Below are 23,483 nucleotides of genomic sequence, written 5' to 3'. Positions count from 1 at the left end.
GAGCCTGTGAAAATTCAAGTTATAACCTCTGTAGGAAATAAACTCTAATTCCTATCTCACTAATCTCCTTAGACTAGAAAGCTCACTTCAAGTTATCCCAACTTGAAGTTGAATTTGACTAACTATTTATACCTATAATTTATGCTTCTATGAAAGATAAAGGTACAACTCGATAAACAACCTAATACATAAATCTAGACTCAAGAACTGTAAAACATAAACTCTGTAGAACAACTTCTTTGATCTTCTTCGTAGTATCAGGGTCGCTCTATGGTAACAGAACTCTCTCAATTATAGCTTTGACAGCGTTTGCTCAATTTATGATTTTCTCTCTTTGTATGTGTACAAACTTTATTCATGACATGGCATGAGTATTTATAGCTCTAGGCTTGCCTTAAGTCGGCTAAAACTCAATTCTTACGTGGTAAGGCCCATAATGAAAGTTAGGGTTTGAGTTGACTTGGGATTCTTGCATCCACGCGTCTTCAGTGTCCTTGTAGGGTTTTGAATTATCTCGATATATTAGGCAAGAAATCCTACAAAATTGTCCGCCAAGTCTTTACCATAAAACACAAATCCTACTCGCAGTAAGACTGTGAGCTGGAACATGTTCTTGGACTTGGTTCAAGCACCTGCTTCTTTCACCTCTGAATCCTATCACTGTCTAAGATGGAACATGTTAATAAACCTGTTTCATTCACCATTGTTCAGCATCTGTCTCTGACTTATTCTCTCACAAACCTGGTTCATTCACTCTTGTTCTGAATATGTTTCTGATCTTTTCATTGCACTTGTCTCTATGTTGGAACACGTTTGCAGACCTGGTTCATGTGTTCATGTGTTTTGTTTGTCTGCAACTCTCTTGAGTAGATCATGTCCCCAAACCTGGTTCACCCACCTTGTTCAATAGCTTTGTCTATCGTTTTTCTGTATGCAATTCATTCTCAATCACTTTATCTCAACAGTCTCTAAGGTTGGATTGCTATCTTTGTTCATTTACTTTGTCAATCATCAAAACATATATGCTTATATCAATAATACCGCTTCTTGACTCACAGGATTTTAAAGCCTAAGCTCTGATACTAAGTTTGTCAAGAACGCAAATCCAAAGTTGTGATAAGCGGTCTACGAATGTTATTACTCTATAGGCGTCATCACACGGAATAAAACTATTTTTACAAGAAATACATAAACCATATGAGATTCCAATTAAGTTCAAAGGTAGTTTCTCAATAAAGTGTAATAAAGTCTCAAATACAAAATAAAATCCAAAGCGAGGCATATGCTAAAATATAGTTCAATTGCCGGTGTTGAGTTCTTCTTTAGCTTTCCTTCGCTCACGAATCACTTTGGCGATTGTCCTATCTTATTCACAGTCGTTGCTAGGGGATTAATATAAAAAATATTCCCAATTGCCCGTGTTGGTAGTGGTGGATCGAATATTTGACGTAAATTCACAACTTGTGTGAACACGGATGGTTTAAAGGAGTTCGACTGCAACTGTCGTGTACTTGTAAATTAGTGCAGACAACACTTAGGGTCGGGTTCGATTTTGCATCCCTGTTTCTGATGCCACTTGAGCCTTGAGTAACTTCAGTTTCAAATAGAAAAATACGTACCTTTTTCTACTAAGGGATTGGTTATAAATCTCATCAACCGACGTCTGTGTGCATCAGTGAATGGTGAAAAGATGCGATCCGATCATTTGAGGTGACGGGATTTTCGCGTTGTGACCACGAGCAATAACAGCCCAATCACTATTCAAATTACAGTGTATGCATCCATTTGCAATTTTGTGTGATATGCTAGCACTTATTGCTAATCCCCCGCAATTAAAATGGATGGCTCAATTGAATGACAAGTAAGCTTTTCCCGTCATGAGGTCCTTGAAGGTACAACAACTTATTTTCCAACCCAAAGGTGTAACTTTGGAATTCTGGGTTGAATTAAACTTACATTATCTATTTTGGTTTAACAAAATTGTCTAAGCAGATATATAGCTGATAGATATGATAACATGTCACTCATTTAGTAGATTGACCAATATTGAACCTAGATTCAATTTTCAGTGATATGGGCTTGGCATATAGTGTAAACATGGTTGAAGGACTAAGACCTGGTGCGAGGGAATTAACACTTAGTATATATCTCTTAACTTTTGAATTTTATCATCTCTTTTACAAGATGTTACTTGTAACGACCCGTTTGGTCATTATAGTCTTTTCGGCATTTCTGCCCCTTTTTCGAGCTTGGTTAGCTCATTTTGACCCGAGAGGACCGTTGGCACACTTCCTGAGATGTCTAGATTTGATTCGGGCGACGTTTTTATAAATTTTGGGCTTTAAGCAAAAAAGTGTTGACTAAAGTTGACTTTTGGGTAAACGAACCTTTTTCGGAAATTTCTCGATTTCCAAAGGTCCGGATGGTCATTTAGATCTTGTGTGTATATCTGGTTCGGTTCCCACTGCACTCAGATGCATTTTGGGACTTGGGTTGGGAAGTTGGTAATGAGGTATCAGGGGTTGACTCAGTCAACGAGACCTCCGTTGGCATTCCGAGGCCACGAGTGCGTTCGTAACGTGTTTTTATGTGGGTCTGTGTATGTGGTTTGTGAGCAGATGGCCTCAGGAGTGGTTTAGGATTTTGATTGAGACTTAGAAAATTATGTGGGAATCTGGTGCCTGGTGTCCGCCAGTGCGGCACCGCTACTGCGGTGGGATGGCCACTGAGGCGGCCAAGTGACTTTTGCCCAGACCGTCAGGGCGGCCTGGTGTGGCGCTGGGGCGATGCTTCCGTGACGGAATCGGGCCTGTTATTTCATTAAGTGTGTATTAAATAAGCCCTTAGTCTATCATTTATTCCCATTACGAAAATTGAGTTCTTGGGGACTATTTTAGAAGAATCTTGGAGAAAACTCTTGGTGGTAAGTCTTGCCAACCTCTTTACTAATTTGTTCCTAATCATCATAGATTTCTTTTTTCTTATTAATTCCTTAGTAATGGAAGATAAAAGTGGATTTAATGAAAACTCTATTTAGACTTTTAAATGAAGAAATTGATTGGGGTTATGCTAGATTATGATGTATCTAGGGATGTTAATCATATATCTTCCATTATTAGTGTTGAATCCTTGAATCAAAGAGTTAGGTTTATACCCAAAATTGGGGGTTTTGCTTGAATCTCTAAATTTGGTGAATCCATGAGTTAATTTAGCAATTGGTTGTTGGGTTTTGATCACCTAGTGTTTAATTTTATATTTTACCCCTGAGTTTCCCGTTTTTCCCTTGTGGGGCCCGTTTTTTCAAATTCTAGGGTTGGTTTTGACCTAATTTGAATGATAGAAAATTAGCAATATAGGTATCAATCTTCATGATTTCTAATCTAGATTTCGAATATGCCTAGTGTCACACCCCTTTTTAGGCCCCGCGCGATGAACACACACGAATTTTTATTTCTTTAAGGGCTTTTCCATTTGAAGTGACGGTTTTGGATAGGGATTATTTATTTACAGAATCATCACTTGGAATTGAGTTTTGGTGTTCTAAGTCATCTTATTGAATCCCTAGTCAAAAGGAATTGACTCTTTATTTTTGGTCCGCGAAAACAAAAGACTGGGTAAGGAATTCTGTTGACCGGGGAGAAGGTGTTAGGCATTCCCCGAGTCCTGTGGTTCTAGCAGGGTCGCTTTTAGCGGCTTATACTTGGTTATAATTAATTCTTGGATAAAACGTGTTTTAATTGTTTAAAATTAGGAGTGTGTATGCACACAAGGTCTTTTATTAATTATATTATTAGAGTGTCAAGGAGCGGGGTGGCCCACATGACTTTTCTTTAATTATATGCATTTAACCAAGGAAACGGGTCTGTCCACATGGTCAACACAATTATTATTAGAGTGTCAAGGAACGGGATGACCCACATGACTTTTCTTTGATTATATGCATTTAACCAAAGAACGAGTCTGTCCACATGGTCATCACAATTATTATTAGAGTGTCAAGGAACGGGATGACCCACATGACTTTTCTTTGATTATATGTATTTAACCGAGGAATGGGTCTGCCCACATGGTCAACACAATTATTAAGAGTGTCAAAGAACGGGATGACCCACATGACTTTTCTTTAATTATATGCTTTTAACCGAGGAACGGGGTCTGTCCACATGGTCAACACAATTATTATTAGAGTGTCAAGGAACGGGATGACCCACATGACTTTTCTTTGATTGTATACATTTAACTAAGGAACGGGTCTGTACACATGGTCAACACAATTATTATTATACGCGCCTAAAGAGTCTACTGTTAGAAGCAATTATTTGTCTCTAAAATCCGAGACCTTTCTTTATTAACCGGTTATTATTTATTTCCACTCTTTCGACAATGGGTTTTAAATAAATTCGCCGCCCATCTCGCTCCCTTACAATTGATTTTTCCGCTCTTTTTTATACCAAGGCCGAAAACTGTGAGCCATGATTAATTGTTTTAGTTCTTACTGTGTCACCAAACCCGGTTCCTTCATATTAGTTTATCAATAGCTCAATCATTCGCAAAACAGGGTAAACGAGAAACTACAATTTTCTACTAATAATAGCAGTGTAATTTAAAACTAAAGAAAAGCAACAAAAAATGGTTAAGGAAATTATCGGAGAGCATGAAATTAAATTACTCATGAACAGAAGATGCATTAAGAAAATGGACCTTTAGCAAAAGATTCCCACTTTAAATAAACACCTCCAGCCAACAACGTCACAATGATTAGTTTAGAACCAAATATTCTTTAATTAATATAGTAATTAATCACAACACCCATATATCATTTAAGTATCTAATTTGAATCAACAACAAGATGATTATATTTTTTCATTCATGATAATGTAACTTGTGCTTATTTCTTTAACCTTAAAATTCAGCAAGCTTTCCAAAACTTTCATTCACATCGACTACAGACTAGGATTTCTTTCTTTATGAGAAAAGCAAATAAACTAACACAACAATCTAATAAATAATGAACAGAGCAAATGTAACATGAAGCCAAATGCTAATAGTAATGATTAGAATACCATATTTGCTCTAAGTTAATTGAAACGAAGTCGATTAACTTATTAGCTTAAACCCCTATATTTCAATATCAATTTAACAAGTAACTGTGACACAAAGCAAAAATACCAAATAGAAAAGGAAAAAGACAAAAGCAGTCATTTGATGAAACAATAATTGAAATGGAAAAAGATTGGACCTTTATGGAGTAAAACTTCTTCCACTGTGTTAATAAAGAGTTTCCAAGCTTGGATTATATAAAACAAAAGCACACCAATAGAACTTGAAAACAAGAATATTGGACCAGAAACCTTGACCGTACCTCAACCACAAAACTCAATATGTGTCTTGAAAATAAAATAAACTCAGGCGAACAAAAACTTTGAAAGCTGATTTATGGGGGTTTTGGGTGAGTTTATGGTTGATATCCATGGTGGTGTTCGGTGGACTAAAATGGAGAAAGAAAATGTCCTTTACATGGCTGTTTTGGGGCTGGTTTTTGTTGGAGTTAAAAGGGTGAGCTTATGGATCTTTTACATGGAAAAATAAATGAATTTCATGGTGTTTGATGACACCAAAAATGGAGTGAGCTCATTCCTTCTTTTCTTAGCTACTATGGCTGATTCTATGTGTAGGTGAAGTCTCTAGGTTTATTAGGACGATTGTGTGTAAGGGGTCTCTCGCATGCGGCTGCTTAGCTGTAGGGAATTCTAGGGGTAGTGGATGATTGTAGTGTTAGGGTCTTGGGTGTAGTGGGTGTAGTGTGTGTGTTGCGGCTGATAGGTTATTGTGTCCATGCCTAAGTTTCTATATTTAGCCTTTTATATGTGTCTAATCTAGAGTTTTGAGTGCATTGTTCCTTTTTTTCCTTTTCCCAAAATACCCATATGAATAAAAATATCTTGAAGGATGAAAGGATTCTCATCCCAAAATGTAATGTGCTTTTTTGTGTGGATAGGGTGGAATTTTGCCAAGTGGCGGGCTATCATTGGTTCAATTTTTCCTTTTCTTTTCTATTAATAGGATATATAAAAATACCAAGATAATATATTAATCAACAACCTTTAAACCAAAACTAAGCAAAAGACTAAGGAAAAATTCATAAAAAGCAATTAACCAAAAAAGCTAGATTAAGAGAAACCTATTCTTTAATTTTTTTTTTTCGAAACACAAAACTTGTACTCTAAAAAGAGTGAATATTGTTTGGCCCTTTTTTCTTATTTCCGTAAATAAACCTACTAAATAAAATAGAATAAAATCGACACGTCAAGACTAAATTAAAAGAAATATTTAGACACTAGAAGGTGAAACACCCCGGGGAGGGTCAAAAATCACATGTTTACAACAATCATCATATAATACTAAAAGTGAGATGCTCCTAAGTTGTAAAGTTGAATGTCCATAAAATATTGAAAGAACTATTTTACCCCTCATCTAAACACTACTCGTATACTATTTTTTATACCAAATAGTAAATCTGTCTACCAATAAATAACTAAAAATTAATTAAATGATAATTAAATTAATTATAAGGGCAAGTTCCATGTATCTACCAAAGCACTTGTTGTAGTAAAAAATAAATTATAAAAGCTTTAATTGGCTATTTCACAACCTCTTCGTTGCCAGAATTGAAGGCTTGCATTGATCAATTAAATGTATAATACTTCAATTAGTAAGTCTGTGAATAGAAATATCAAAAGGCAGCAACTAAGGAATTAAAGAGCAAAACAGTACATTAAGAAACTTTATTTAGCCACTTTCAAACCTCTTCATTGCTAGAATATCTGAGGAGTTCTTTTTTTTTTTTTTTGGGCATTCCATAAATTTTACCAACTCTGCCTATTCGTCAAAATCAGTTAATACATCATAATAATTAAATGAATGTCCCATTACATTATTGTAGACACGTGATTTTTGACCCTCTGCGGGGTGTTTCACCGTCTTAGAATCTAATTTTCCTTTTTAGTCGAATCTTGAGATTTTAACTTTTATTTCATTTTTAGTAGGTTTGTTTGTGAAAATGAAAAACAGACAAAAAAATATTCACTATTTTTAGTGTACAAGTTTTGTGTTTTAAAGAAAGAAACTCCCAAAAAAAAAAAAAGGTTCATTTGTTCTAGTATTCTCAAATTAATTATTTTTGAATTATTGCTTAGTCTGGTTATTTAACTTCCCTTATTTTTTATTTAGAAACAGTTGATTGATATATTCATCGTGATATTTTTATTCAATCGAAAGAAACGACAAAAATTGCTCCTCATTTTTGTTTTCTTCCTTGTACGCACCAGTGCACATCTTTTCTTAAATTTTCATTTCATAATCCATTATTGTACACATGCACACTGTTGAGTATGATCATGGCTGATCAATGCTGAGCTGGCTTATTTGTGAGTTTTGTACAGTTGTGCAACAGCTGTCGATTAGTTAGTGGCATAGTTGGTTAGGTAGTTGATCAAGTTAGTTATAGATATGTTTCATATGTTGATCACTGCATTATATAAGCAGTTGCACGATTGTATTGTAATCAACACATTTTCATTTTCCTTCTAGTCATCTCAATACCATCTTCTCTTCCTTTCTTCTCTCACATCTTCTTCTTCCAACTGTTCTTTATCTACTTACTGTTTTGATTCGATTGGCTTAGTAATCAGCTGCTATGGTAGTTGGTTAAGTTTGTTTGATCAATATTTTAATGGAGTAACTGAAAGTTATCATGGTATCAAAGCATGATTGAATGAATCTAGGAATCCTTTTCGCAGCAAAGAAAAAGGAATCGAGAGATTCATCAAAGTTTTTTTTTTTTTTTGGCATTTGATCCAGTTTTGAGCATCTGTTTTGCTTCCGATTGTAAGTGCACCTTATTGAAGTCTGTTTGTTGCTGCATTTGTGGTTTTTTATTATTGCTTTTAAGCCAATCTTGACATATTAAGATCGATTGATAGCATATTCAACTGAAACTATGGAAAACACTGCAAGTATAACCTCTGATAGCACAATACTTGACTATAATCATCCACTTTATTTGCATCCTTCAGATACACCCAGTTCCTTATTGATAGAAATTTAACTAATTGGAATGGATAACTATATGTCGTGGAGTCGAGCAATGAAGCTTTCACTCTTAGGAAAGAATAAACTAGCTTTTATTGATGGATCTGTTGCGAAAAGTAACTACCAAGGTGATATGCAAAAAAGGTGGGAAAGATGTAATGCTATAGTAGTTTCATGGCTTATGAAGAATATGTAGACATGTTTGCTTAGTTGAATATTAGTCAAATCTGATGCATTCTTAGTGTGGAAGGACTTGAAGGAGAGGTTTGATAAGGTGAATACCTTAAGGGCATATCATTTGCACAATGAGATTGCAACAGTTGTGCAAGGTGTGTCTTCTGTATCAGTATACTACTATAGGCTGAAAGATCTATGGGATGAACATTATTCAATTGCACCTACACTTGCCTGCAATTGTGAAGAGTCTAAGGATTTTGTTGAATACATGTAGAGAAAAAAGTTGTTTCAATTTTTAATGGGACTTAGTGATGGATATGTTCATGCTAGGTCACAAATACTAATGATAAATCCTAAGCCTAATGTGAACCAGGCTTCTGCTATGATAGTACAGGATGAGAGTCAAAAGCTATTGGTGGGAAGCAACTGTGTGGTGACAAACAAGTTTAATCCTACAGCCTTAGACACTTCTAAGGGCTCAGGGTCAAGTTCAGGAGCTTCAGGCTCAGAACAATCACGCCAGAGGAGGAACTACTCTTCCTCTTATTATGATTTTTGCAACATCAAAGACCACACAAGAGCAGACTGTTACAAGCTGATGAAGTGTGATTTCTGTTTTCAGAAGGGACATCTTAGATAAAATTACTATGAGTTGATTGGCTATCCAGAAAATTTTAAAAGCAAGAAGAAGGCAACTATGGTCACACATCCAATTGCAGGACAAAATGCAGGATACACTCATGGGAGGACACTGGAATCTACTTCATCACCAGTTTTCACTCAAGAGCAGTATAATCAACTTTTGCAAATGCTTAACAGGTGCACTACAAGTGATGCAAGTGCTAATCTGGCAGGTAATGCAACATATGCTGGTAATTTTGCAGATAATTCACTATGTAATAATGATGATTATATCAAGTGGATTAAGCGGGGAGCCACTAATCACATGATTGGTGACAAAGGCATGCTAAAGAACGAAACATCAATTGCTGATGCCAACAAAGTACAATTACCAACAGGAGAAGCAGTTAATATTTCCCACATAGGGATTTTTAGTTGACAGAAGGTAATACTATTAGTAATGTGCAATGTGTGCCAGTATTCAAGTTCAACCTATTGTCTGTTTCAAAACTGACAAAAGAACTGCAATGTTGTGCCATGTTTTTTCTTGATTTTTGCATGTTTCAAGATCTCTTCACTAGCAAGGTGAGGGAGATCGGTAAGGAACAAGAAGGACTATATGTGATGTATTCTAAGCCTGGCCAAAGGAGTATGGCAGGAAAATCTTCTTTTACCATACACAAGGATGTGGATGCAGCAACATGGCATAGATGAATGGGACATGTCCCTATGGCAGTTCTGAGGAGAATCCCAGTCTTTCAACATGATAAGTGTTTTGATATTAATAACTGTAGCATCTGTCCTCTAGCTAGACAGACTAGGGTACCTTTCCCAATCAGTACTTCTAGAAGTAGTGATTTGTTTCAGTTAGTTTATATGGATGTATGGGGGCCTTATAAGGAAGTTACACATAATGGCATGCGGTATTTTCTCACTTTAGTAGATGATCACTCTAGATGGACATGGGTTTTCCTAATGAGAGTCAAGTCTGATGTTGTTTTCTTGCTTAAAAACTTTGTTGCTATGGTTCAGACTCAATTCAATAAGAGCATACAAATGTTTAGAGCTGATAATGACTCTGAGTTTTTTTAACTATCATTGTACTGACCTTTTCAAGTTTAGAGGTATTGTACACCAAAGTTCCTATCCATACACCCCATAACAAAATGGGGTGGTGGAGAGGAAGCATAGACATACATTAGAAACTACTTGGGCCATTAGATTTCAAGGCAGATTGTCATCTAGATTTTGGGGTATTTGTGTTGAGTTTGTAGTATACATCATTAAAGAAATACCATCTATAGTTCTTAACAAGAAATCACCCAATGAAATGGTGTAGGGTAAGGTACCAGACTTACAACATATGAGAGTCATTAGTTGTTTATGTTATGACACCAACTTAGTCAAACAGGACAAATTTGGACCAAGGGCAATCAAAGTAGTCATGATGGGATATAGTACTCACCAGAAGGTCTATAGGTTGCTGGATATGGAAAATAACAAATTCTTCATCAGTAGAGATGTCACTGTTACTGAAGATATTTTTCCCTTTCAGCAAACAGTATCAACTGTATCTCAACTAATGCATGATTCATTGCATGATTCAGATATTTTTTTGGAGGATGATGACTTATCTGGTGCACCTATTATTGCACCTAATATTGAAGCTCCACTTGAGAACCATACTAGCATGGAGATTATTGATGTATCAACACCATCCATCAATGCAACTCTGGGCAATAATTCCAGAAGATCACAAAGAAGCACAAGACCACCTATTTGGCATAAAGATTTCATAGTTGCAGACATAAGAAGGAGTACACAAAGTCAAACTGGATCCAAAATATCCCATAGCAAATGCAGTTTGCTATGACAACTTATCTATCCCATATCAGTGCTTTATCTCAAATTACTCAGCAACTTCTAAACCTAACACTTATACAGATGCAGCAAAGGATCCTCTTTGGATAGAGGCAATACAGGCTGAGATCAAAGAACTTGAAGACAACAAGACATGGAAGGTAGTTGCGCTGCCTCAAGGGAAGAAAGAAATTGGTTGTAGGTGGGTTTATAAAATAAAAAACAAAGCAGATGGCACCATTGAAAGATACAAAGCAAGACTTATGGTAAAAGAATACAGCCAAAGAGAGGGACTTAACTACTAAGAAACCTTTTCACTAGTGGTGAAAATAGAGACTGATACGCTCAAATTACACCCATTAATGGCGTAAAGCGGACATTGTCAAATATAGTAACCCAAACAAGGTTGGGGTCGAATCCCACAGGGAATATGGAGAGAAAAGGGTACTAATTGTATGCGATACTAGTCTTTAAAGGCTTTAATCCTATTCCGAATGTTTTGAAAAGAGATTTGGTTTGTATCCGCTATTGTGAAATGTTTGGAATTTGTTTTGATTTGGAGAACCAAAGTTGTGTCCCCGTGATGATTTGATATTATGATATGGGTATCAATATAATATATTTCTAATGGGTCAGAATTATATATGCACTTAATCTCTAATGCACTTTCTAATATTTTCCAATAGTTAGAAAGTATTTCTTTTCATGATTTTCCCAAATGCAGAAAAGTTGTAAATAAGATTGATTAAATATGCCAAGTAGAACTCACCTTATCCCTAAGAGAGTTCATTAAACGAGGGTTAGCGCCTCGAGTCCTTGTTATATTATTTTGAATCACACCCTAGTTCATCTTTTCAAATAAACTAGGGTTTGTGCACGAACAAGTGTTTGCAACCACTAATGAATAATGAATATGAGTAATAATAAAACACATCACAACCCATTATATATATATATATATATACAATGTTAGACACCCATTACATAGCACCCATCATTTTGGGTCCACAACTTTAATTAAAGAAACTACTCACACATTATGGTCTCAAAAGTAGTAAGTAATAAATGAGACATAAAGCTTACAAAGTGTAATAAAGATGATGGATAATGGAATCTTATTGTCTTCACTAAGCTCCAAAAGGGGAGTATTCAATGCTCACCAACAAATGGAACTTTGTTCACGTGGTTATAATAATAATCTGCTAGCAAAAATAACCTAAAATGTTATTTAAATAGGCTCCAAAAAAACGCACATCAGCTGCTGACAAAATTGGCCCCGATAGCAAGATCGACGGACCGTCGATCGTTCGACGTTCCGTCGATTTCTCCTTCTTTTGTACCTTCAGAAATGTGTTCCATTCGACGATGCCGTCGACCAGTTCGACGATGCCGTCGACCAGTTCGACGATGCCGTCGACCAGTTTGACGGTCCGTCGAGTATTCCGTCTTTCTCTCTTCTGGTTGAGAGATCCTGCTTGACGATACAAACGACGAAGCGTCGATTAGTTCGACGCTTCGTCGATTCCTCCGTCCTTTATCGTCTTCAACTTTGTCATCACTGGAAAATCGAGCTTATCGACGCTTCAAAGGATGGTTTGTCGGCTGATCGACGGAACGTCGATTCTTCATTTCTGGCCAATTTTTCCTTTGGTCTTTGCTTTTTGCTTTTGGGCCATTGTTTTCCTAAAACACAACAAAACATATTAACGAGAACCAGACTTACTTGAAAACAACCAAAATTCATAGTAAAAAGACGTCGAATGTGCCACAAATCCACGGCACATCAATACCCTCAACTTAGGATCTTTGCTTGTCCTCAAGCAAGTCAGACAAAACAACCACATAATAAAATTACAACTGTGCTAAAAATAAAGTAAAAGTGACTATAATGGTGCTTGCTCATCGCACCGGCATGTGCATTTTTCAAATCAACTCCCTCTTTTCTCATTCCCAAACAGGGTTCTTTCAAAACAAACTTATTAGTATTGACCATGACGCTTCAATCGATGGCATCACATTATTAGAAGCATTTATGCGTGCGAGTATTCACCATTATGCCCTCACTTAGATTAGAGAATGTCCCATGCAAAATTTTACAATAAGAATCGAGACAAGGATGGATGAGAATAGAAAGCACTCGCGCTCACAAAGAAGTTCATGATTTACAAGTGCAGATACCATATGCTTGCCTTTAATTTCAATGCCTAACATTTTCGGATGGTTCAGTTGTGATCACTATAGGACTTGTTCTTGGGTTGTCATGTAGGTTTGGGGACGGGTAGGATACTCATTTGGGAATTAGTGACTCATCCTCCTCGATACTACAGAATTTGACGTTTCTTCTCGTGCCTAATCTATTCATTCTTCAACTCATGACTAAGATGTGATTTTACTCTTACTAGAATTTACAATCTTTTTATGAGACATTATTATTATTATTATTATTATTATTATTATTATTATTATTATTATTATTATTATTATTATTATTATTATTATAAAACTACACACACACACACACACACACACACACACACACACACACACACACACACACAGATATATATATATATATACATGAATTTTTTTAAAAACTTTTCTCAAATTTAATCTGCTATCACATCCAGTTCTCGACTATACAACTCACACACCCCCAGCTTTAGGCTCTTGGCCTTTACTTCACACATATACCACCCCCAGCTTAGGCAATTTGCCTCTTTTCTCTAGTACTGTCAAGGAGGGAATAGGTGCAAAGATGGAATGAATTCATGAAGTAGGGAAAAGGTTTGTTACAGCTAATCAAACGAAAAAGTCAAAGGCTTAACGTGGGAACTAGTGATATTCATATAGAATAGGTTTTGGGATTTTTAAGGTTGACATGACTATTTAGAAGGAAAGCCTATGATCACTTCACAACCGACAATCCTAAGCAATATAGCACGACCTACCAGGCAAGTTCTAGATCCACATATGCTAAAAATGAACACAAGAAGTTTTCATACTCACAATGGCATAAGGATTTGAACACTCAATTCATCCACACTTTAATATCTATGATGTCATAAAAAGAACCATACATGTCAATTCATTACAACATGAGATACTCAATAAACTTTCGGAGGGGTCAATTTCAAATCAATCCATTTTCAAGTTCACAAATATCCTTTTTTATTCAAAATTCATGCCAAAAGTTCAAAATACAATAACCATGAAAGTCACAATTACTTTAAATAAAATTTAACAAATATATACTATGAAGTACATCAGGTTACCCCATCCCCAGCAAAAAGAGGATGCATCATCCCCAATGCATCAAAAAATCATACCATCACCCTATGGTGGCGGGGCCGACCTGAAATGCCCTAATCCTGTTGTTGTTGCTGAGGTGTCTCCTCCACAGCAGTGCGAATGGGGGCCCTCTCTACTGCTGGCTCAGTGGACTGAAGTAGTGGAGCTAACTGGCTCATTGGCTGCAGGTCCTGAAGAGCTATCGTGATCGTCCTGACTGGTGCTGGGATAGCACTAGTGCTGGAAGATACGCCGGTGAACCTCATGTCCAGGCGCGACCGCCGAATACCCTCCTGAAGCTCAGGGTCTTTATCCTCATTATCCTCCTCTTCATTATCATTATCAGCCAATATGACATGCCTCTTTCTCTTGCGACTTTCCGTAGGCTCATTCTCAGTCACCAAGTAAACTACTCTGATCAAATCGAAAATGCTGGCGACCGGTGCAGGTGGTGTCGGGTCATCCACAATAACCTGCTCTCTTGTCCGAAGGGCCGCAATCTCAGCTCGGAGTTGGTCAAGCTCGGTCTTCATATCTCCTGAAGTACCAGACTCACTCTTCTTCTCAATAGTGAGTATCCGCATCTCTAAACTGTTGAGTCGTGCATTAACTCTAGCATGATGCCTCTCCATAGCCTCCTGAAGAGGCTCCAACTCCAGTGCAATCTCTTTCCGGACAAACCTACCTAACTGTTGTAATATTTGGGTCACCTGCTAATCAGCACGCTCTTCCTTGATTGCAAACTCTCTGAAGTTGGCTCTGTTGAGGACAAAGATATCCTCGGAAGCTGATGTTGCGGTTGACGGAGGAATAGGAGATGCAGATGGAATAGTAGGCCGAGGTGGTGCCTCTGAAGAAGGGGTAGCATCAACTACAGATGGTGTGGAGGCCTCTGTTGTAGACAGTCCTTCCGTGCCTATATCAACTGTGCCCTGTGGTACTGAATCCATGACAGGCTCAGCCTGCTCACCCATGAGATCTAGCAATGAAGTACTGGTGGCCTGAGATGTACGGAGGGTCTCATCCCTACTCCATGTGATGTCGCACACCTTTGTTGCGGGAAGAGTAGCTGCAAATATATCAATGTGCCTCACCTGGGCCAACCTACACAACTGCGTGATAAGGCATGGGAATATCAAGGCTGTCACCTCTTGTGGTGCGCGTGCCCGAATGGCTCTACTGATCAGATCACCCAAGTTCATTGGGTACCTGGATAGCATGGCAGCAACAACCACTGCTCTGTATGGCGTGACTATGTTATCTGCTCCCGTGGGCAGAGCCTGATATATGACGAAATTCCATCAAAATTTAGCTTCCAAGATGATATCCGCCTTATGGATTTTGGCAGCCAAGTTTCTCACTCATGAGGCCTGGTCCGCCGGCCCTCTAGCCATCACCGTCGCAAACCATTCCCGTACAGATTGCTCAGCCCTTCTTTCAAACTTATCCTCATATTTCACTGTGGTCGGTGCCACGAAGTCATCACCAAAATAAAACCTGTAGATTGTGCGGGCTGAGATGTCAACATGGACACCCCGAACATACACTGTGTTCAATGGAGGGGCAGCTTTCAAAGCTCTTTTGTTCTTGTGGCGCTGCTCGAGCATTACTCTATAAGCAGCATAGAATTCTTGAAATATGGTCGGGCAATAATCCCCTGGAGGCTGTGTGAACGCCTCAAGATGATAGTGCTGGATGAGATCGGTAATCCAAGGGTAGCTCTCTAAGCCGCTCATACTGATTTGTTCTTCCTGAATATTTCTCCTCGGATTACCCCTGCTGACTGTAGTGGCCCCTTTTACATTGTACTTTCGGCACCCTTCATAGGGTAAGCGGATTGCAGCTATCTCCATCTGTTGCAGCTGCAGCCGCTCTTGCTCCTCATCTGAATTTCGCTCAGGAGCAGCTGGTTGTTCTGTTGCTGCATCGCTAGAATCAGCGGATGTGGAGAATGAAGTCCCCTCTGTAGACTGAGAGGAGAGTAAAGTGGGTGAATCTTCTTGGGGCGTGGTGGTCTGTGCCCTCGATCTAGTCATTGGGACTACCGCTTGACGTTCAGAGTCAGAGGGTTCATCCCTAAGAGTAAGGGTTGTTTGACCCCGACCTCGGCCTTTTCTGGGACCACCACCCCGTTTGACTGGATTCTTTGGAGGCATACCACAGAAAAGAACACACTTCATTGTTAAGACAACCATAGAAACATAATAGAATCAGGAAAAAGTACAAGACATGCAATAATGATAAAGTTGCCAGTGCTCTGTCGATGTGCTACAAGAGTCGTCGAATAGATCGACGGAACGTCGAAGTTCCCGTCGAATTGATCGACAAGCCATTGATCTCTTGTTAGCCATTGGAAATTTCAACTAAAAGACGGTGATAAAGACGCCCGATCGATCGATTCGACGGGCCGTCGATTTCCTGTTAGCCACTGGAAATTTCAACTGAAAGACGGTGGGAAAGACGCCCCTTTGATCGATTCAACGGGTCGTCGAATCCACCGTCGATGTTGTTTTGGTTAATAACTTTTGATAAGGCTCATTTGACGTTGAGTAGGACGTTCCGTCGATTGAATAGACGGGCCGTTGAACTAAGCGTCGAATGTTTTCGCATGCTAAAACTACAGATCCCATCCACTTCTTTGACCGTCGTGCCAATCGTCACGTATTTTGGGGTTACTAAGACTTCACCCCATGCTGGCTTAAGTTAGAATAGGGAAAACACTTGGAGGGAAAAACAACTCGAAGGTCGTAATGCCCTCAAAGCCATCGTGACACACAATGCCATACTTTGGCATTTCATCGAACAGTTGGTGGGCAAAACAACAACAACCTCATGAATGAGGTGTGTTTGTCATAATGCCCTCCGACTCGACTAAAGATCAATGACCCAATCAACCACAAACAAACCAAAAAACCACCCCCAGCAAAAAATATGAGCATCCCAGGCGAAATAATAAAATAATGCAAAAACAATCAACAAAAGCAAAAACAAGCAAAACAAGCAAAAATAATCAAAACAAGCCATGGAATGCAAAAACAAATCAACACAAGGGAGCACACAATCCACAATTCACATACCTTAAAATGGAAAAAATATGATTTCAGCCCTTAAGGAAGGAAAATCACCCGAAGAATCACACACACAGAGGGACAGAGTAGTAGGTCAGGAAGGGGGAGTGGCGGGTGTGGGGTGGTGTAGGAAGGGAAAAGTGGGTGGGGTTGGGGTAATGGTTATGGCATGAGGGAGAGGTGGAGAGAAAGAGAGAGAGAGAGAGAGCGAGAGAGAGAGAGAGAGAGAGAGAGAGAGACGTTATGGAAATGAGGCATAATGCAAATAATCGTGGGTTTATAACCCACGTTGTTGAACCGTCTGGTAAGAAAGATGGAGCATCGATTAATTCGACGCTCCGTCGAGTGAACACCCCCCCTTTTTTTAATATATGAAAAAAAAGAATGCCCGTCGATCTGAGCGTCGATTAGTTCGATGGAGCGTCAAACCTATCGTCGATTTATCATTATTTCCAGTGATCAATCTTTCATGCGATCCACTCGATGGTGAATTCGACGTTTCGTCGATTAGATTGACGTTCCATCAAATGTGTCTTGTAACTAATTTTCTGGCAATTTCTGGGTTCAACACTTAGGTTCCTCAACACATCAACAAACATTAAAACAACACAACAACAAAAAGCAACGGAATGAAAAAAATATATTTCGAAAATGCACATGGGTTGCCTCCTAAGAAGCGCACAATTTAACGTCGCGACTCGACGTAATACCACTTTTGATGCTAATGTTCGGTGCTATGTTTTAACTGGTGTGCATCAACAATCTTGTCTCCATCAACCATCCAATGGTAGTGTTTTACCCGATAGCCATTCACCCTGAAATTACGCGTCCCATTGTCGGACTTTAACTTCATTGACCCATCAGGTGACACACTCACCAAAGTAAAAGGGCCGGACTACTTGGATTTCAACTTGCCTGAAAAAAGCTTCAAACTTGAATTAAACAGCAACACCGAATCAACCGGTTGAGAATCTCTCTTCAAAAGTTTGACATCATGATAGTGCTTCATCCTTTATTTGTACAAACTCGCACTCTCATAGGCATGATACCGAAACTCATCCATTTCATTCATTTGAAACAACCGCGGCTTGGTTGCTTCGTCCCAATTCATGTTCAATTTTTTTAATACTCACAAAGCTTTGTGTTCAAGTTCAAGAGGTAGATGACAAGCTTTACCAAACAACAACCGATAAGGAGAAGCGCCAATGGGTGTCTTGAATGCTGTTCTATAAGCCCAAAGAGCATCATCAAGCTTAGATGACCAAACAGTTCTGTTGGCATTAACCGTCTTGGCTAAGATGATCTTTATCTCCCGATTGGAGACTTCGACATGCCCACTTGTTTGGGGGTGGTAAGGAGTGGCCACCCTGTGCTGCACTCCATATTTCTCCAAGAGATTAGCGAATTGCTCATTGCAAAAGTGGGTGCCACCATCACTAATGATTGCCCTTAGAGTGCTAAAATTGTGAATATGTTTCTTTTGAGAAATTTGGTGATACTCTTGCCATCATTGTTGGGCAATGCTACAGATTCAACCCACTTGGACACATAGTCAACAGCAAAAAGGATGTATCGCATACCACGAGAACTCACAAATGGGCCCATAAAGTCGATGCCCCACACATCAAATAGCTCAACCTGCATGACAAAATTCATTGGCATTTTGTGCTTCCTCCCAATTGACCCTTGGCGTTGACATTGGTCACAAGATTTAACCATCAAATTTGCATCATGATAAAGGGTGGGCCAATAATAGCCACATTCAAGCACTTTATCTGTAGTGCGGTTCCCACTGTGATGACCTCCCACGGAAGAGTCGTGGCAAGCTTTCAAGATTATTATGGCGTCGAATTCAGCCACACATCGCCGAATGATGTTGTCGGCACAAGTTCGGAATAAATATTTCTCATCCCAATAGTATTGACGACTATCTCTCAAGAATTTCTTCTTTTGATAAGCCTTGATATCGTCAAGGATAAGACCCGTCACTAAGAAATTGGCGATATCTGCATACCACGGGGAAACCTCACAAGATACAACCAAGAGCCTCTCATCAGGGAAAACATCATTTAACTCAAGATTTTCATTCGGTCTCCCAGCTTCCTCAAGTCTAGATAGATGATCCGCAACTTGGTTTTCACAACCTTTTCAATCTTTGACCTCAAAGTCAAACTTTTGAAACAACAATACCCAATGAATCAATCATGGCTTTGCATCTTTATATTTCATCAAATATCTCAAGGATGCATGATCCGTATGAACAACCACTTTGGATCTAAGTAGATAGGCCCGGAACTTCTCAAACGCGTAGACAATGGCTAGAAGCTCTTGCTCGGTGACGGTATAGTTCATTTGAGATTCATTGAGGGTCTTGCTAGCATAATAAATTAGGTGCATGATTTTGTTGTGCCTTTCCCCAAGCACCGCACCAATAGCAAATCCGTTTGCATCACACATGACCTCAAATGGCATTGACCAATCCGAAGATACAATAATTGGAGTAGAGGTGAGCATTTCCTTCAACTCATTAAATGCCTTAAGGAACTTCTCATCAAATGCAAACTTAGCTTCTTTTTCAAGAAGCTTACACATCAGGTTGGCGATCTTGGAGAAATCTTTGATGAACCGCCGATAGAAAACGGCATGTCCCAAGAAGTTACGAATCCCTTTGACAAAGATTGGTGGAGGGAGCTTGGCTATAACATCAACTTTTGCTCGGTCTACCTCGATACCCTTCTCGAAAATCCTATGGCCAAGGACAATCCCTTATTTCACCATGAAATGAAATTTCTCCCAATTAAGTACAAGGTTGGTTTTTTCACACCGCTTCAATACCTTACCGAGATTGGCAAGATATTCGTCAAAAGAGTCAACAACAACAGAAAAATCATCCATGAAGACTTCCAAGAAATCTTCCACCATATCTGAGAAAATAGACATCATACACCGTTGGAAAGTAGCCGGGGCATTGCACAAGCCAATAGGCATGCGGCTGAAAGCAAAAGTGCCATAAGGACAAGTGAAAGTGGTTTTCTCCTGGTCCTCTAATGCAATGTTAATTTGGTTGTACCCTGAATACCTATCCAAAAAGCAATAATAAGCTCTTCCGGCTAGCCGATCAAGCATTTGATCAATAAAAGGCATAAGGAAGTGGTCTTTACAAGTCGCAGTGTTTAGCTTGCGATAGTCCATACACACTTTCCATCCGGTGAATGTCCTTGTAGGAATCAACTCATTCTTGGAGTTAGGGACAATAGTGATGCCCTCTTCTTTGGAACACATTGCACCGGACTAACCCATGGAATATTTGCAATTGGATATACAACACCCGCATCCAACCATTTGATTATCTCTTTCTTGACCACTTCTTGCATAGGAGGGTTTATCCTTCTTTGATGCTCTACACTTGATGAACTATCCTCCTCAAGTTCAATTCTATGTTCACAAATACCGGAGGGAATTCCCCTAATATTCACAACAGTCCACCCAATAGATCTTCGATAAGCCCGCAACACTTCAAGCACCTTTTGAGTTTGTTCCTCACTTAACAAAGATGAGAGAATAATTGGTAAAGTATTATTTGGGTCAAGAAAAACATCCTTCAAATGAGAAGGAAGTAGCTTGATCTCAAGTTTTGGAGGCTCAATAATTGAAGGCTTAGCCGAAGGAGTGGTTCTTTTATCAAGATCAAGAGATAATTTCTTCGGTTCATAAGAGTATGAACCTCGGCCAATTAGAGAATTAACTGTTTCAATATACCCCTTCATGTCATCTGCTTCGAAGTTCACGAAAATAGCCAAAAGTGGTTCGTCAAAGTGCTCCTCCTCTAACTTATGATCCACCGCTTCGTCTACCGCATCGAAAGAATCAATGACCGAAATGCTCTCATAAGCACTAGGCAATTTTAACCACTTGATAGCTTGGAAAGTTACCTCTTCATCATTGACCCAAAATTTTATTTCATTCTTTTCTGAGTCTATTAGAGATCTCCCGGTGGCAAGAAATGGCCTTCCCAAGATAATTAGGACTTCTTTGTCAATGCACAATCAAGGATGAAAAAATCTACCGGTAATAAGAATTCCTCCACTTTAACAAGGATGTCATCAACAAACCCTACCGGTCTTTTGACGGTTCTATCAGCCATTTGGAGACGCACGCTCGTTGGTCTAGGTGTTCCCAAACCGGCTTGCTTATATATGGCTAGTGGCATCAAATTAATACAAGCCCCATTGGCACATAAAGCACGAGCAAAATCACGATGACCGATGGTGCAAGGGATAGTGAAAGCCCCGGGATCTCCCTTCTTTTCAACCTTTGATGATGAAATAATAGCACTCACTCGGTGAGTGACTCCCAGCGTATCATGCTTGATTGTTCTTTTCTTCATCAATAAATCTTTCAAGTATTTAGCAAATCCCGGCATTTCTTGGAATACATGAATAAATGGGATATTCATTGACAACCCTTTCAATCGGTTGTAGAAGCGTTGGCATTTGGCATCCTCCGTTCTTTTCATCAATATTTGTGCGAATGGGGGAGAAGACTTATATATTTGAGTCAAGGGTTTAATTTCCCCCGTGACCTTGCTCTTTTGAAAGCTACCACCGATAGTTTTTTCAACCCTTGTCTCCTCGTCACCTTTTAGAACACTAGGGTGTACTTCCTTCTCTTTCTCAATAATAATAGTCACTTCAATTGGTGCCTCTATTTCTTCTTCAACCTCATCTTTAATAACCTCATCAACAATCCGTTCGACAATGATAGGTTCAACCTTTCTCTGATTACCGCATTAAAGATCTTTCGACTTCTAATAGAAATAGCTTTGCATGAGGCATTGTGATCGCCTCCACTACCCCTTGGTTTCAGAATTGTGTCGCTAGGAAGACCCCCTCTTTGTGGTGGATGTTGCTCACGAGAAAGATCTCGCGTTTGTGACTCAAGTTTATGAATCGAAGCGGTATGAGAGACTACCACTTCGGTCAAATTTTCCATCTTCTTGTCACTCTTTTGCTGGTTGTCCAATATCTTTTCAAGCATAGATTCCATTCGAGAAGTCCCTTGATCATTGGAAGGACTTTCTCGCTAATTTTGAGAGTTAGACGTACGACCCTTTGGTGGAACATAGGCATTGGAATTCCGATTAGCATAATTGTCGTTGTTGTAATCCCTCCTGTCCAAACCACCATATTCATTTCGGCCATATTGATTGCTTTGTTGTTGGGGTCTCCATTGCTTTTGATAACCCCCTTGAGGGTGATCGATATAATTAGCATCCTCATGCTATGGCTGCCCCTCTAGATAAGCTTATTCCGAGACTTGGTACATCCCGGGAGCATGAGATGGTATCTCTTCGACAACATTCACACTTTTAGCTTTTTTCTCCGTAAGCCTCTTTAACAACAAATCCACGGTGGTTTCTAATTAAGCAAAAGCATGATCTCGCTCATGATTTTATTTGGCCACCGCGGCAGTAGAGGGACTACCATATGACAGGATTTCACTATCACTTGAGTGCCACGCTTGATTGTGGGTGGTGAGCTTATCAAGCAACCTAGTTATGCTGACAAATGATTTGTACATGAAGCATCCCCCAGCTGCAATGTTGACAACAATTTGATTCATTGTATCTAACCCCTTGTAGAACCTCTCGGTGAGAATAGCATCCGGAAACCCATGAGTTGGAGATTGAGCTAGATAGTATTTGAAACGCTCCCATGCCGAATATAATTGTTCCCTCGAAAGTTGTTTGAACTCAAAGATCTTATCCCGAAGCTCAACCTTTTTGCTTAGTGGGAACCACTTCTTCAAAAATGTATGGGCTAACTCGCTCCGGGTATGAATAGAATTGCTGGGGAGATTTTCATACCATTCCCTTGCTTGGCTAGCCAAGGAATATTTAAAGACCCGTAATCGAAGTGCATCAGCAGAAATAACACCTTGGGATTGTTGAGCACACACATGCAAGAAGTTCTTCAAATGTCGGAGTGGACAATCCTCCAAAGAATTTCAGAAATAACCTTCAAGTTTCAGTAGCTGATAGATAGAACTATCAATTTTGAAAGTAGCATTTCCAGTTCTAGGAGGAACCACAGTAGAAGCATAATCAACTTCATTGATGAATTCTGCAAATATATTCTCATCCTCATCCTCTTCTGGTGCAGGTGGGTTGACTTGGAGTCCACCTTGGTTTCCTGGATTCCGATTCTGTCTTCCTGCCATGCTCACTTGGTTCACCACAATATCAAATCAGGTATGATGGAATAGAAAAAGTTTTAAAGAAGAGTACACAACAATCAGTAATTTCAAAACCGTATTCCCCGACAACGGCGCCAAAATTTGATACGCTCAAATTACACCTCTTAATGACGTAAAGCGGAC

The 23,483-nt window shown here is 39.1% G+C and overlaps 1 protein-coding gene and 1 non-coding gene across 2 annotated transcripts in view; one reads left to right on the top strand and one right to left on the bottom strand.

Annotated features, from left to right (window-relative positions):
* Positions 1-23,483, bottom strand: part of LOC132637244 (desmethyl-deoxy-podophyllotoxin synthase-like) — a gene marked incomplete at its 5' end in the record, with an annotated part of 48,663 nt that overhangs the window by 14,001 nt on the left and 11,179 nt on the right. Inside the window, 2 exons of the mRNA XM_060354362.1 lie at positions 12,547-12,558; positions 16,924-16,936. Of these exons, the coding sequence (XP_060210345.1) occupies positions 12,547-12,558; positions 16,924-16,936 (25 nt within the window). The remainder of the gene's footprint in view (positions 1-12,546; positions 12,559-16,923; positions 16,937-23,483) is intronic.
* On the top strand, positions 22,774-22,879 carry LOC132638990 (small nucleolar RNA R71). Its single transcript, XR_009582040.1, has one exon. It is a non-coding gene; the product is annotated as a small nucleolar RNA R71 (small nucleolar RNA).

Source organism: Lycium barbarum, chromosome 4 (assembly GCF_019175385.1).
Source record: "Lycium barbarum isolate Lr01 chromosome 4, ASM1917538v2, whole genome shotgun sequence".
Classification (NCBI taxonomy): Eukaryota; Viridiplantae; Streptophyta; class Magnoliopsida; order Solanales; family Solanaceae; genus Lycium; species Lycium barbarum.
The sequence above is the reverse complement of the archived record's forward strand: the minus strand, read 5'-3'. Positions and strand labels throughout refer to the sequence as shown.